Source organism: Entelurus aequoreus, linkage group LG10 (assembly GCF_033978785.1).
Source record: "Entelurus aequoreus isolate RoL-2023_Sb linkage group LG10, RoL_Eaeq_v1.1, whole genome shotgun sequence".
Classification (NCBI taxonomy): Eukaryota; Metazoa; Chordata; class Actinopteri; order Syngnathiformes; family Syngnathidae; genus Entelurus; species Entelurus aequoreus.
Genome location: NC_084740.1, coordinates 44,536,509 through 44,552,317, shown reverse-complemented (window position 1 = coordinate 44,552,317; position 15,809 = coordinate 44,536,509). Strand labels below are relative to the sequence as shown.

At 43.7% G+C, this 15,809-nt stretch overlaps 1 protein-coding gene across 5 annotated transcripts in view; it reads right to left on the bottom strand.

Moving 5' to 3' along the window:
* cntn5 (contactin 5) overlaps positions 1-15,809 on the bottom strand; it is a 207,765-nt gene that overhangs the window by 68,404 nt on the left and 123,552 nt on the right. For all 5 annotated transcript variants that reach the window (XM_062060955.1, XM_062060950.1, XM_062060952.1 and 2 more), the window contains 3 exons: positions 12,570-12,757; positions 11,539-11,659; positions 2,113-2,271 (listed from right to left, as the gene is read on the bottom strand). In XM_062060955.1, coding sequence (XP_061916939.1) covers positions 2,113-2,271; positions 11,539-11,659; positions 12,570-12,757 — 468 coding nt within the window. The remainder of the gene's footprint in view (positions 1-2,112; positions 2,272-11,538; positions 11,660-12,569; positions 12,758-15,809) is intronic.

Here is a 15,809-nt window from a genome sequence, read left to right as displayed (position 1 = left end):
AAACACAACAACAACACAGTCACAGACTCTGGGTCTGCAAACACAGTGACAACACAGTCACAGACTCTGGGTCTGCAAACACAACAACACAGTCACAGACTCTGGGTCTGCAAACACAACAACAACACAGTCACAGACTATGGTCCTATAAACACAACAACACAGTCACAGACTCTGGGTCTGCAAACACAACAACAACACAGTCACAGACTCTGGTTCTGCAAACACAACAACAACACAGTCACAGACTCTGGGTCTGCAAACACAACGACAACACAGTCACAGACTCTGGGTCTGCAAACACAACAACAACACAGTCACAGACTCTGGGTCTGCAAACACAACGACAACACAGTCACAGACTCTGGGTCTGCAAACACAACAACAACACAGTCACAGACTCTGGGTCTGCAAACACAACAACAACACAGTCACAGACTCTGGGTCTGCAAACACAACAACAACACAGTCACAGACTCTGGGTCTGCAAACACAACAACAACACAGTCACAGACTCTGGGTCTGCAAACACAACAACACAGTCACAGACTCTGGGTCTGCAAACACAACAACAACACAGTCACAGACTCTGGGTCTGCAAACACAACAACAACACAGTCACAGACTCTGGGTCTGCAAACACAACAACAACACAGTCACAGACTCTGGGTCTGCAAACACAACAACACAGTCACAGACTCTGGGTCTGCAAACACAACAACAACACAGTCACAGACTGTGGGTCTGCAAACACAACAACAACACAGTCACAGACTCTGGGTCTGCAAACACAACAACAACACAGTCACAGACTCTCGGTCTGCAAACACAATGACAACACAGTCACAGACTATGGGTCTGCAAACACAACAACACAGTCACAGACTCTGGGTCTGCAAACACAACAACAACACAGTCACAGACTATGGGTCTGCAAACACAACAACAACACAGTCACAGACTCTGGGTCTGCAAACACAGTGACAACACAGTCACAGACTCTGGGTCTGCAAACACAACAACACAGTCACAGACTCTGGGTCTGCAAACACAACAACAACACAGTCACAGACTATGGTCCTGCAAACACAACAACACAGTCACAGACTCTGGGTCTGCAAACACAACAACAACACAGTCACAGACTCTGGTTCTGCAAACACAACAACAACACAGTCACAGACTCTGGGTCTGCAAACACAACGACAACACAGTCACAGACTCTGGGTCTGCAAACACAACGACAACACAGTCACAGACTCTGGGTCTGCAAACACAACAACAACACAGTCACAGACTCTGGGTCTGCAAACACAACGACAACACAGTCACAGACTCTGGGTCTGCAAACACAACAACAACACAGTCACAGACTCTGGGTCTGCAAACACAACAACAACACAGTCACAGACTCTGGGTCTGCAAACACAACGACAACACAGTCACAGACTCTGGGTCTGCAAACACAACGACAACACAGTCACAGACTGGGTCTGCAAACACAACAACAACACAGTCACAGACTCTGGGTCTGCAAACACAACAACAACACAGTCACAGACTCTGGGTCTGCAAACACAACAACAACACAGTCACAGACTCTGGGTCTGCAAACACAACAACACAGTCACAGACTCTGGGTCTGCAAACACAACAACACAGTCACAGACTCTGGGTCTGCAAACACAACAACAACACAGTCACAGACTCTGGGTCTGCAAACACAACAACAACACAGTCACAGACTCTGGGTTTGCAAACACAACAACAACACAGTAAAGAAGACTTTTGACACGGTGGTAAAGTGGTGAGCAAAGCTGCTTTGAGGTCTTTGAGAGAGCTCAGCGACTGGAAAACAAATGACTAAGGTCTTTTTGAGCGCATGGGTTAATCCTCAAATGTTGTTTCTGCAGCAAAGTGCAGCGAGTGATTGTGAGTGCGACGTGAAGACTGAGGAATTCTAAAGAATAATACTTTCTTCCATGATGTTGTCAATCTGGACCTTTGAGTGTAATTGTGCAGAGGACAAATAGTGCTTAGCACAGCAATTTCCTGGAGTGGAGAAAGTGTCTTAGTGAGATCAGAACAATGAAGTGTGTCTCATGTGGTTACCCGTCTGGACGCTGTGCCAGCCCATGGAGAAGGGGCTGCGGGCCTGCAGCTGGTAGGTGCTGATGGGACTGTGGTTGTCCAGGCCACGCCTCCAGGACAGGCTGGCACTGGTGGCACTGATCTCCTCCACGATGGCCACTCCAGGGGGGCCGGGAGGACCTGAGAGGGCGAGAAGGTGAGGTCACACTTCTAGAACGTTCTTGACGGTGCGAGTATTGTGCTGATGAAAACGCACGCTGTCAAAGTGTGCTTTAAGATGTACTTCAAGTGTGACTTTTCTGAAGTATAATCCTCCATCAACTTTTTAAATGATGTTCTAACACACAGAGAACATTATCAGTCATAAACTGCTGCATTCTGAGCTGTAAGGAACACATCATCAGTCAGCTGTCTGGCTGTCCCATCAGTATACATATATACTCTACATATATATGTATACATATATACATAAACATATACATACAGTATTTATGTACATATACATATATATACAGTATACTTAAACATATATATATATATATATATATATATATATATATATATATATATATATATATATATATATATATATATATATATATATATATTAGGGATGTCCGATAATGGCTTTTTGCCGATATCCGATATTCCGATATTGTCCAACTCTTTAATTACCGATACCGATATCAACCCATACCGATATCAACCGATATATGCAGTCGTGGAATTAACACATAATTATGCCTAATTTGGACAACCAGGTATGGTGAAGATAAGGTACTTTAAAAAAAAATAATTATAAAATAAAATAAGATAAATAAATTAAAAACATTTTCTTGAATAAAAAAGAAAGTAAAACAATATAAAAACAGTTACATTGAAACTAGTAATTAATGAAATTTAGTAAAATTAACTGTTAAAGGTTAGTACTATTAGTGGAGCAGCAGCACGCACAATCATGTGTGCTTACGGACTGTATCCCTTGCAGACTGTATTGATATATATTGATATATAATGTAGGAAGCACAGACTGTATCCCTTGCAGACCGTATTGATATATATTGATATATAATGTAGGAAGCACAGACTGTATCCCTTGCAGACCGTATTGATATATATTGATATATAATGTAGGAACCAGAATATTAATAACAGAAAGAAACAACCCTTTTGTGTGTATGAGTGTGAATGAGTATAAAAAAAACAAAGAAAAAAAACAAAAAAAAACAAAAAAAACGATACCGATAATAAAAAAACCGATACCGATAATTTCCGATATTACATTTTAACGCATTTATCGGCCGATAATATCGGCAGGCCGATATTATCGGACATCTCTAATATATATATATATATGTGTGTGTGTGTGTTAGGTCAGGAAAAAACCCAAGAGGCTATATCATCCCTACGAGCCTGTTTTGCAGGTTTTATAAAATCCCCTGACAAGTGGGGAAACAGGTTTTTTCCTGACCTAACGTACATTCCGCTCTACCCCGGTATTGAGCACAGTATAACGGATAAACCACAGAAACCTGCAATTAGGGCTGCAACAACTAATCGATTAAATCGATTAAAAGCGATTATAAAAATAGTTGCCGATTAATTTAGTCATCGATTCGTTGGATCTTTTTTTTTTTTTTTAAATAAACCCTTATTTATAAACTGCAACATGTACAAACAGCTGAGAAACAATAATCAAAATAAGTATGGTGCCAGTATGCTGTTTTTTTTCAATAAAATACTGGAAAGGGTAGAAATGTAGTTTGTCTCTTTTATCCGATTATTAATCGATCAATCGAAGTAATAATCGACAGATTAATCGATTATCAAATTAATCGTTAGTTGCAGCCCTACCTGCAATGAATGGACATTTTTTAAGAAATCGTAGGTCTTTCTTCTAGGGTTGATATCCACAAAGTTCCGTGACCATGTCTGTTGACATTTTGTGTTGGTTGGAGTTTTTTTTTATTTTTTGCACCATGACTAGGGAAGGTTGTTCGCCTTAGGTCGTATAAGAAAAATGCTGCGCATGGTGAGAACTTCCTTCACCTGGATGTTCCTGTGTGAGGCTGCACCTTCACATGCAGGCACACACAAGAACATGGACGCTTTCCCACTCACACATTAGCAGTAGTAGTAGTAGTAGTGCAGGATGGAGAAAATTCAAGTCAGCACGTAAGGTTACAGTGTGGGATGTGTGAATGTTTGATCAGCAAACATCTGCTCTTGTTGTAAAGAAATGCTCCTCAGTAGACGGACTAGAAGATGTTTAGTAGCAACATGGACTTGACTTAGTTCCAATAAAAGTCAACATATGTTCAGTGTGAGCAGGAGCAGCTGTGGTGTGTCACCTCCACACAGTCCCCTCATGAGGTTACAATTGACAAAGGTCACAGTCAACATGTGGCTGATCTGGAGTCAGTCACAACCAGCACTGATGCCAGGAAGTACCTGGGTACCACATGCAGTACTATATACAATAACATGTACTATGACATCTACACCACATGTAGTACTGTGTACATGTAGTACTATGTACCCTGACCACTACACCACATGTAGTACTATGTACATGTAGTACTATGTACCCTGACCACTACACCACATGTAGTACTATGTACATGTAGTACTATGTACTCTGACATCTACACCACATGTAGTACTATGTACATGTAGTACTATGTACTCTGACATCTACACCACATGTAGTACTATGTACATGTAGTACTATGTACTCTGACATCTACACCACATGTAGTACTATGTACATGTAGTACTATGTACTCTGACATCTACACCACATGTAGTACTATGTACATGTAGTACTATGTACTCTGACATCTACACCACATGTAGTACTATGTACATGTAGTACTATGTACTCTGACATCCACACCACATGTAGTACTATGTACTCTGACATCTACACCACATGTAGTACCATGTACATGTAGTACTATGTACTCTGACATCTACACCACATGTAGTACTATGTACATGTAGTACTATATACTCTGACATCCACACCACATGTAGTACTATGTACTCTGACATCTACACCACATGTAGTACCATGTACATGTAGTACTATGTACTCTGACATCTACACCACATGTAGTACTATGTACATGTAGTACTATGTACCCTGACCACTACACCACATGTAGTACTATGTACATGTAGTACTATGTACTCTGACATCTACACCACATGTAGTACTATGTACATGTAGTACTATGTACCCTGACCACTACACCACATGTAGTACTATGTACATGTAGTACTATGTACCCTGACCACTACACCACATGTAGTACTATGTACATGTAGTACTATGTACTCTGACATCTACACCACATGTAGTACCATGTACATGTAGTACTATGTACTCTGACATCTACACCACATGTAGTACTATGTACATGTAGTACTATGTACCCTGACCACTACACCACATGTAGTACTATGTACATGTAGTACTATGTACTCTGACATCTACACCACATGTAGTACTATGTACATGTAGTACTATGTACCCTGACCACTACACCACATGTAGTACTATGTACATGTAGTACTATGTACTCTGACATCTACACCACATGTAGTACTATGTACATGTAGTACTATGTACCCTGACCACTACACCACATGTAGTACTATGTACATGTAGTACTATGTACTCTGACATCTACACCACAAGTAGTACTATAAAGATTGAAAAACAACATGAATGAAGTTATTGGTGTATATTTCCTCAATGTTAATAAGAATATATGCAGAGGTGTACTTACAACAGTTTAAAGACACATACTACTGTTTAAAAAGGTGGTATAGAGAGGGGGGCCACACAATGGTATCTTCTTTCTAGGGGGCCACACAATGTTGTTGTCTTTCTAGGGGGGCCACACAATGTTGTCTTCTTTCTAGGGGGCCACACAATGTTGTTGTCTTTCTAGGGGGCCACACAATGGTATCTTCTTTCTAGGGGGCCACACAATGTTGTTGTCTTTCTAGGGGGGCACACAATGGTATCTTCTTTCTAGGGGGGCCACACAATGTTGCTGTCTTTCTAGGGGGGCACACAATGGTATCTTCTTTCTAGGGGGGCCACACAATGTTGTTGTCTTTCTAGGGGGGCACACAATGGTATCTTCTTTCTAGGGGGGCCACACAATGTTGTTGTCTTTCTAGGGGGGCCACACAATGGTATCTTCTTTCTAGGGGGCCACGCAATGTTGTTGTCTTTCTAGGGGGGCACACAATGGTATCTTCTTTCTAGGGGCCACACAATGTTGTTGTCTTTCTGGGGGGGGCACACAATGTTGTTGTCTTTCTGGGGGGGGAACACAATGTTGTTTTCTTTCTAGGGGGAAACACAATGTTGTTGTCTTTCTAGGGGGGCCATACAATGGTATCTTCTTTCTAGGGGGCCACACAATGTTGTTGTCTTTCTAGGGGGGCACACAATGTTGTTGTCTTTCTGGGGGGGGGGCACACAATGTTGTTGTCTTTCTGGGGGGGGGGCACACAATGTTGTTTTCTTTCTAGGGGGGGCCACACAATGGTATCTTCTTTCTAGGGGGCCACACAATGTTGTTGTCTTTCTAGGGGGGCCACACAATGGTATCTTCTTTCTAGGGGGCCACACAATGTTGTTGTCTTTCTAGGGGGGCACACAATGGTATCTTCTTTCTAGGGGGCCACACAATGTTGTTGTCTTTCTAGGGGGCCACACAATGTTGTTGTCTTTCTGGGGGGGGGCACACAATGTTGTTGTCTTTCTAGGGGGGAAAACAATGTTGTTGTCTTTCTAGGGGGGCCACACAATGGTATCTTCTTTCTAGGGGGCCACACAATGTTGTTGTCTTTCTAGGGGGGCACACAATGTTGTTGTCTTTCTGGGGGGGGGGGGGGGGCACACAATGTTGTTGTCTTTCTGGGGGGGCACACAATGTTGTTTTCTTTCTAGGGGGGCCACACAATGGTATCTTCTTTCTAGGGGGCCACACAATGTTGTTGTCTTTCTAGGGGGGCCACACAATGGTATCTTCTTTCTAGGGGGCCACACAATGTTGTTGTCTTTCTAGGGGGGCCACACAATGTTGTCTTCTTTCTAGGGGGCCACACAATGTTGTTGTCTTTCTAGGGGGCCACACAATGGTATCTTCTTTCTAGGGGGCCACACAATGTTGTTGTCTTTCTAGGGGGGCCACACAATGGTATCTTCTTTCTAGGGGGCCACACAATGTTGTTGTCTTTCTAGGGGGGCCACACAATGGTGTCTTCTTTCTAGGGGGCCACACAATGTTGTTGTCTTTCTAGGGGGCCACACAATGGTATCTTCTTTCTAGGGGGCCACACAATGTTGTTGTCTTTCTAGGGGGGCACACAATGGTATCTTCTTTCTAGGGGGGCCACACAATGTTGTTGTCTTTCTAGGGGGGCACACAATGGTATCTTCTTTCTAGGGGGCCACACAATGTTGTTGTCTTTCTAGGGGGGCACACAATGGTATCTTCTTTCTAGGGGGCCACACAATGTTGTTGTCTTTCTAGCAGGCCACACAATGTTGTTGTCCTTTCTAGCAGGCCACACAATGTTGTTGTCTTTCTAGGGGGGCGCACAATGGTATCTTCTTTTTAGGGGGCCACACAATGTTGTTGTCTTTCTAGGGGGGCACACAATGGTATCTTCTTTCTAGGGGGCCACACAATGTTGTTGTCTTTCTAGGGGGGCACACAATGGTATCTTCTTTCTAGGGGGCCACACAATGTTGTTGTCTTTCTAGGGGGGGCCACACAATGGTATCTTCTTTCTAGGGGGCCACACAATGTTGTTGTCTTTCTGGGGGGGGGGGGGGGGGGGGCACACAATGTTGTTGTCTTTCTAGGGGGGCCACACAATGGTATCTTCTTTCTAGGGGGGCACACAATGGTGTCTTCTTTCTAGGGGGGCACACAATGTTGTTGTCTTTCTAGGGGGGCACACAATGGTATCTTCTTTCTAGGGGGCCACACAATGTTGTTGTCTTTCTAGGGGGGCACACAATGGTATCTTCTTTCTAGGGGGGCCACACAATGTTGTTGTCTTTCTAGGGGGGCACACAATGGTATCTTCTTTCTAGGGGGCCACACAATGTTGTTGTCTTTCTAGGGGGGCACACAATGTTGTTGTCTTTCTAGCAGGCCACACAATGTTGTTGTCTTTCTAGGGGGGCGCACAATGGTATCTTCTTTTTAGGGGGCCACACAATGTTGTTGTCTTTCTAGGGGGGCACACAATGGTATCTTCTTTCTAGGGGGCCACACAATGTTGTTGTCTTTCTAGGGGGGCACACAATGGTATCTTCTTTCTAGGGGGCCACACAATGTTGTTGTCTTTCTAGGGGGGCCACACAATGGTATCTTCTTTCTAGGGGGCCACACAATGTTGTTGTCTTTCTGGGGGGGGGGGGGCACACAATGTTGTTGTCTTTCTAGGGGGGCCACACAATGGTATCTTCTTTCTAGGGGGGCACACAATGGTGTCTTCTTTCTAGGGGGGCACACAATGTTGTTGTCTTTCTAGGGGGGCACACAATGGTGTCTTCTTTCTAGGGGGGCACACAATGTTGTTGTCTTTCTAGGGGGGCACACAATGGTATCTTCTTTCTAGGGGGGCACACAATGGTGTCTTCTTTCTAGGGGGGCACACAATGTTGTTGTCTTTCTAGGGGGGCACACAATGGTATCTTCTTTCTAGGGGGCCACACAATGTTGTTGTCTTTCTAGGGGGGCCACACAATGGTATCTTCTTTCTAGGGGGGCCACACAATGGTATCTTCTTTCTAGGGGGCCACACAATGTTGTTGTCTTTCTAGGGGGGCCACACAATGGTATCTTCTTTCTAGGGGGGCACACAATGTTGTTGTCTTTCTAGGGGGCCACACAATGTTGTCGTCTTTCTAAGGGGGCACACAATGTTGTTGTCTTTCTAGGGGGGCCACACAATGTTGTCATCTTTCTAGGGGGGCACACAATGTTGTTGTCTTTCTAGGGGGGCCACACAATGTTGTCGTCTTTCCAAAGGGGCACACAATGTTGTTGTCTTTCTAGGGGGGCACACAATGTTGTCATCTTTCTAAGGGGGCACACAATGTTGTTGTCTTTTCTGGGGGGGCACACAATGTTGTTGTCTTTCTAGTGGGGCACACAATGTTGTTGTCTTTCTAGGGGGGCCACACAATGTTGTTGTCTTTCTAGTGGGGGAACACAATGTTGTTGTCTTTCTGGGGGGGCACACAATGTTGTTGTCTTTCTAGGGAGCACACAATGGTATCTTCTTTCTAGGGGGGCACACAATGGTATCTTCTTTCTAGTGGGGCACACAATGTTGTTGTCTTTCTAGGGAGCACACAATGTTGTTGTCTTTCTAGGGGGGCACACAATGTTGTTGTCTTTCTAGGGGAGCACACAATGTTGTTGTCTTTCTAGGGAGCACACAATGTTGTTGTCTTTCTAGGGGAGCACACAATGTTGTTGTCTTTCTAGGGAGCACACAATGTTGTCTTTCTAGGGGGGCACACAATGTTGTTGTCTTTCTAGGGAGCACACAATGTTGTTGCCTTTCTAGGGGGCACACAATGTTGTTGTCTTTCTAGGGAGCACACATGGTTGTTGTCTTTCTAGGGGGCACACAATGTTGTTGTCTTTCTAGGGAGCACACAATGTTGTCGTCTTTCTAGGGGGGCACACAATGTTGTTGTCTTTCTAGGGGGGCCACACAATGTTGTCTTCTTTCTAGGGGGCCACACAATGTTGTTGTCTTTCTAGGGGGCCACACAATGGTATCTTCTTTCTAGGGGGCCACACAATGTTGTTGTCTTTCTAGGGGGGCACACAATGGTATCTTCTTTCTAGGGGGGCCACACAATGTTGTTGTCTTTCTAGGGGGGCACACAATGGTATCTTCTTTCTAGGGGGGCCACACAATGTTGTTGTCTTTCTAGGGGGGCACACAATGGTATCTTCTTTCTAGGGGGCCACACAATGTTGTTGTCTTTCTAGCAGGCCACACAATGTTGTTGTCTTTCTAGGGGGGCGCACAATGGTATCTTCTTTTTAGGGGGCCACACAATGTTGTTGTCTTTCTAGGGGGGCACACAATGGTATCTTCTTTCTAGGGGGCCACACAATGTTGTTGTCTTTCTAGGGGGGCACACAATGGTATCTTCTTTCTAGGGGGCCACACAATGTTGTTGTCTTTCTAGGGGGGACACTCAATGGTATCTTCTTTCTAGGGGGCCACACAATGTTGTTGTCTTTCTGGGGGGGGGGGGGGGCACACAATGTTGTTGTCTTTCTAGGGGGGCCACACAATGGTATCTTCTTTCTAGGGGGGCACACAATGGTGTCTTCTTTCTAGGGGGGCACACAATGTTGTTGTCTTTCTAGGGGGGCACACAATGGTATCTTCTTTCTAGGGGGACACACAATGTTGTTGTCTTTCTAGGGGGGCACACAATGTTGTCATCTTTCTAAGGGGGCACACAATGTTGTTGTCTTTCTGGGGGGGCACACAATGTTGTTGTCTTTCTAGTGGGGCACACAATGTTGTTGTCTTTCTAGGGGGGCCACACAATGTTGTTGTCTTTCTAGTGGGGGCACACAATGTTGTTGTCTTTCTGGGGGGGCACACAATGTTGTTGTCTTTCTAGGGAGCACACAATGGTATCTTCTTTCTAGGGGGGCACACAATGGTATCTTCTTTCTAGTGGGGCACACAATGTTGTTGTCTTTCTAGGGAGCACACAATGTTGTTGTCTTTCTAGGGGGGCACACAATGTTGTTGTCTTTCTAGGGAGCACACAATGTTGTTGTCTTTCTAGGGGGCACACAATGTTGTTGTCTTTCTAGGGAGCACACAATGTTGTCTTTCTAGGGGGGCACACAATGTTGTTGTCTTTCTAGGGAGCACACAATGTTGTTGCCTTTCTAGGGGAGCACACAATGTTGTTGTCTTTCTAGGGGGCACACAATGTTGTTGTCTTTCTAGGGAGCACACATAGTTGTTGTCTTTCTAGGGGGCACACAATGTTGTTGTCTTTCTAGGGAGCACACAATGTTGTTGTCTTTCTAGGGGGGCACACAATGTTGTTGTCTTTCTAGTGGGGCACACAATGTTGTTTTCTTTCTGGGGGGGCACACAATGGTATCTTCTTTCTGGGGGACGTAACATGAAATAATTGACAATCACTCGGCTAATACATGAGAAAGTGGTAAGAATAAAGTAGTAATAATGTAGTAATGTTATTACAATACTACAGTATAATAATAATAATAACATATTATTTAATTTTTACTGAGAAAAAAATCGTAAAATTCCGATAATTACTTTTTGAGGTCGGTTTTAATCCGACTTCATTCTGGTAAAAGAAGTACTATTCATATTATTTGGTGTGTTGACCTCGAACCAGAAGCTCCGCCTCCGCAGCCACGGTTTCAGCGCTGGTGTGAGCCTTGCAGGCGTACTTCCCAGCATGCATCAGCAGAATACTCCTGATCATCAGATCCACCGTGGAGGTGTGCTGCATGACGCCAGGAAAGCACAAGTCAGAAATAATGACAAATTTGAATAAATTAAATAAATAAATAAAAATAATAATATATAAAAAATAAAAAAAATAAAAATAATTGTTTTAAATAAAATAAATTAAAAAAAAATAAAAATGATATATATATATATATATATATATATATATATATATATATATATATATATATATATATATATATATATATATATATATATATATATATATGTGTAAATATGTAATGTATATACATACATATATATATATTTACATAAATGATAAAATACATGAAGTCTGATGGTATGATGTCATATGATATTGTATGGAATGATACATGAATGTTGATGGTAGATATGATGTATGATATCATCTGATACGGTATGATACATGACTGTAGATATGATGTATGATATCATCTGATACGGTATGCTACATGACTGTAGATATGATGTATGATATCACCTGATACGGTATGCTACATGACTGTAGATATGATGTATGATATAATCTGATACGGTATGCTACATGACTGTAGATATGATGTATGATATCATCTGATACGGTATGATACATGACTGTAGATATGATGTATGATATAATGTGATACGGTATGATACATGACTGTAGATATGATGTATGATATCATCTGATACGGTATGATACATGAGTGTAGATATGATGTATGATATAATGTGATACGGTATGCCACATGAGTGTAGATATGATGTATGATATAATGTGATACGGTATGCCACATGAGTGTAGATATGATGTATGATATAATGTGATACGGTATGCCACATGAGTGTAGATATGATGTATGATAAAATGTGATACGGTATGCCACATGAGTGTAGATATGATGTATGATAGAAATGAGAGATGAGAAGTAAGCGATACTTACCTCTGCTCTGACAGTGTGGATGTAGTCAAAGTGTCCTCCTGCCTGCTTGAAGGTGATTGGCTGCTGGTTGAAGGTCCAGAGGAAGGTGAGGTCCATGGAGGTGTGGTGTGACACCTTGCAGCTCAGCACCACACTCTCTCCCACTGTCACCTCCACGCTGCTGGGACTCACTTCCACACGCATGGCCTCTGTGAGCACAAAGCTGCTGAACTGTCACCTCAGGATAATCAACGCCGACTGGGATTGTCACCGTGATGGTGACGTGATGGTGATGTGATGGTGATGTGATTGTGACCATGATGGTGACGTGATGGTGATGTGATGGTGATGTGATGGTGATGTGATGGTGACGTGATTGTGACGTGATTGTGACGTGATTGTAACGTGATGGTGACGGGATTGTGACATGACCGTGATTGTGTTGTGATTGTGACAGGATTGTAACGTGATGGCGATGTGATTGTGATGTGACTGTGATTGCAACGTGATGGTGATGTGATGGTGACGTGATGGTGACGGGATGGTGATGGGATGGTGACGTGACTGTGACATGATGGTGACGTGCTGGTGATGTGATGGTGATGTGATTGTGACATGACTTTAATTGTGACATGACTTTGATTGTGACGTGACAGTGAGTGTGACGTGATGGTGATGTGATTGTGACGTGACAGTGAGTCTGACGTGATGGTGATGTGATTGTGACTTGACAGTGAGTCTGACGTGATGGTGATGTGACTGATTGTGACGTGACAGTGACCGTGATTGTGAACGTAATGGTGACGTGATTGTGACATGACCGTGATTGTGATGTGACCGTGATTGTGACGTGATTGTGATTGTGACAAGATTGTAACGTGATGATGACGTGATGGTGACGTGATGGTGACGTGATTGTGACATGACCGTGATTGTAACGTGACAGTGATTGTGACGTTATTGTAACGTGATGGTGACGTGATGGTGACGTGATTGTGACATGATTGTGACATGACCGTGATTGTAACGTGACTGTGATTGTGACGTTATTGTAACGTGATGGTGACGTGATGGTGACGTGATTGTGACGTGATTGTGACATGACCGTGATTGTAACGTGACTGTGATTGTGACATTATTGTAACGTGATGGTGACGTGATGGTGACGTGATTGTGATGTGATTGTGACGTGATTGTAACGTGACAGTGATTGTGACATTATTGTAATGTGATGGTGACGTTATGGTGACGTGATGGTGACACAATGGTGACGTGATTGTGACGTGATGGTGACGTGATGGTGACACGATGGTGACGTGATTGTAACACGATGGTGACACGATGGTGACGTGATGGTGACATGATGGTGACGTGATTGTGACATGACCGTGATTGTAACGTGACTGTGATTGTGACGTTATTGTAACGTGATGGTGATGTGATGGTGACACGATGGTGACGTGATGGTGACATGATGGTGACGTGATTGTGACATGACCGTGATTGTAACGTGACTGTGATTGTGACGTTATTGTAACGTGATGGTGACGTGATGGTGACGTGATGGTGACACGATGGTGACGTGATTGTAACGCGATGGTGACACGATGGTGACGTGATGGTGACATGATGGTGACGTGATTGTGACATGACCGTGATTGTAACGTGACTGTGATTGTGACGTTATTGTAACGTGATGGTGACGTGATGGTGATGTGATGGTGACACGATGGTGACGTGATTGTAACGCGATGGTGACACGATGGTGACGTGATGGTGACATGATGGTGACGTGATTGTGACATGACCGTGATTGTAACGTGACTGTGATTGTGACGTTATTGTAACGTGATGGTGACGTGATTGTGACATGACCGTGATTGTGATGTGACCGTGATTGTGACGTGATTGTGATTGTGACAAGATTGTAACGTGATGATGACGTGATGGTGACGTGATGGTGACGTGATTGTGACATGACCGTGATTGTAACGTGACAGTGATTGTGACGTTATTGTAACGTGATGGTGACGTGATGGTGACGTGATTGTGACATGACCGTGATTGTAACGTGACTGTGATTGTGACGTTATTGTAACGTGATGGTGACGTGATGGTGACGTGATTGTGACGTGATTGTGACATGACCGTGATTGTAACGTGACTGTGATTGTGACGTTATTGTAAGGTGATGGTGACGTGATGGTGACGTGATTGTGATGTGATTGTGACGTGATTGTAACGTGACAGTGATTGTGACATTATTGTAATGTGATGGTGACGTTATGGTGACGTGATGGTGACACAATGGTGACGTGATTGTGACGTGATGGTGACGTGATGGTGACACGATGGTGACGTGATTGTAACACGATGGTGACACGATGGTGACGTGATGGTGACATGATGGTGACGTGATTGTGATATGACCGTGATTGTAACGTGACTGTGATTGTGACGTTATTGTAACGTGATGGTGATGTGATGGTGACACGATGGTGACGTGATGGTGACATGATGGTGACGTGATTGTGACATGACCGTGATTGTAACGTGACTGTGATTGTGACGTTATTGTAACGTGATGGTGACGTGATGGTGACGTGATGGTGACACGATGGTGACGTGATTGTAACGCGATGGTGACACGATGGTGACGTGATGGTGACATGATGGTGACGTGATTGTGACATGACCGTGATTGTAACGTGACTGTGATTGTGACGTTATTGTAACGTGATGGTGACGTGATGGTGACGTGATGGTGACACGATGGTGACGTGATTGTAACGCGATGGTGACACGATGGTGACGTGATGGTGACATGATGGTGACGTGATTGTGACATGACCGTGATTGTAACGTGACTGTGATTGTGACGTTATTGTAACGTGATGGTGACGTGATGGTGACACGATGGTGACGTGATGGTGACATGATTGTGACATGAACGTGATTGTAACGTGACTGTGATTGTGACGTTATTGTAACGTGATGGTGACATGATGGTGACGTGATTGTGACGTGATTGTGACATGACCGTGATTGTGATGTGACCGTGATTGTGACGTGATTGTGATTGTGACAAGATTGTAACGTGATGATGACGTGATTGTGACTTGACAGTGAGTCTGACGTGATGGTGATGTGACTGATTGTGACGTGACAGTGACCGTGATTGTGAACGTAATGGTGACGTGATTGTGACATGACCGTGATTGTGATGTGACCGTGATTGTGACGTGATTGTGATTGTGACAA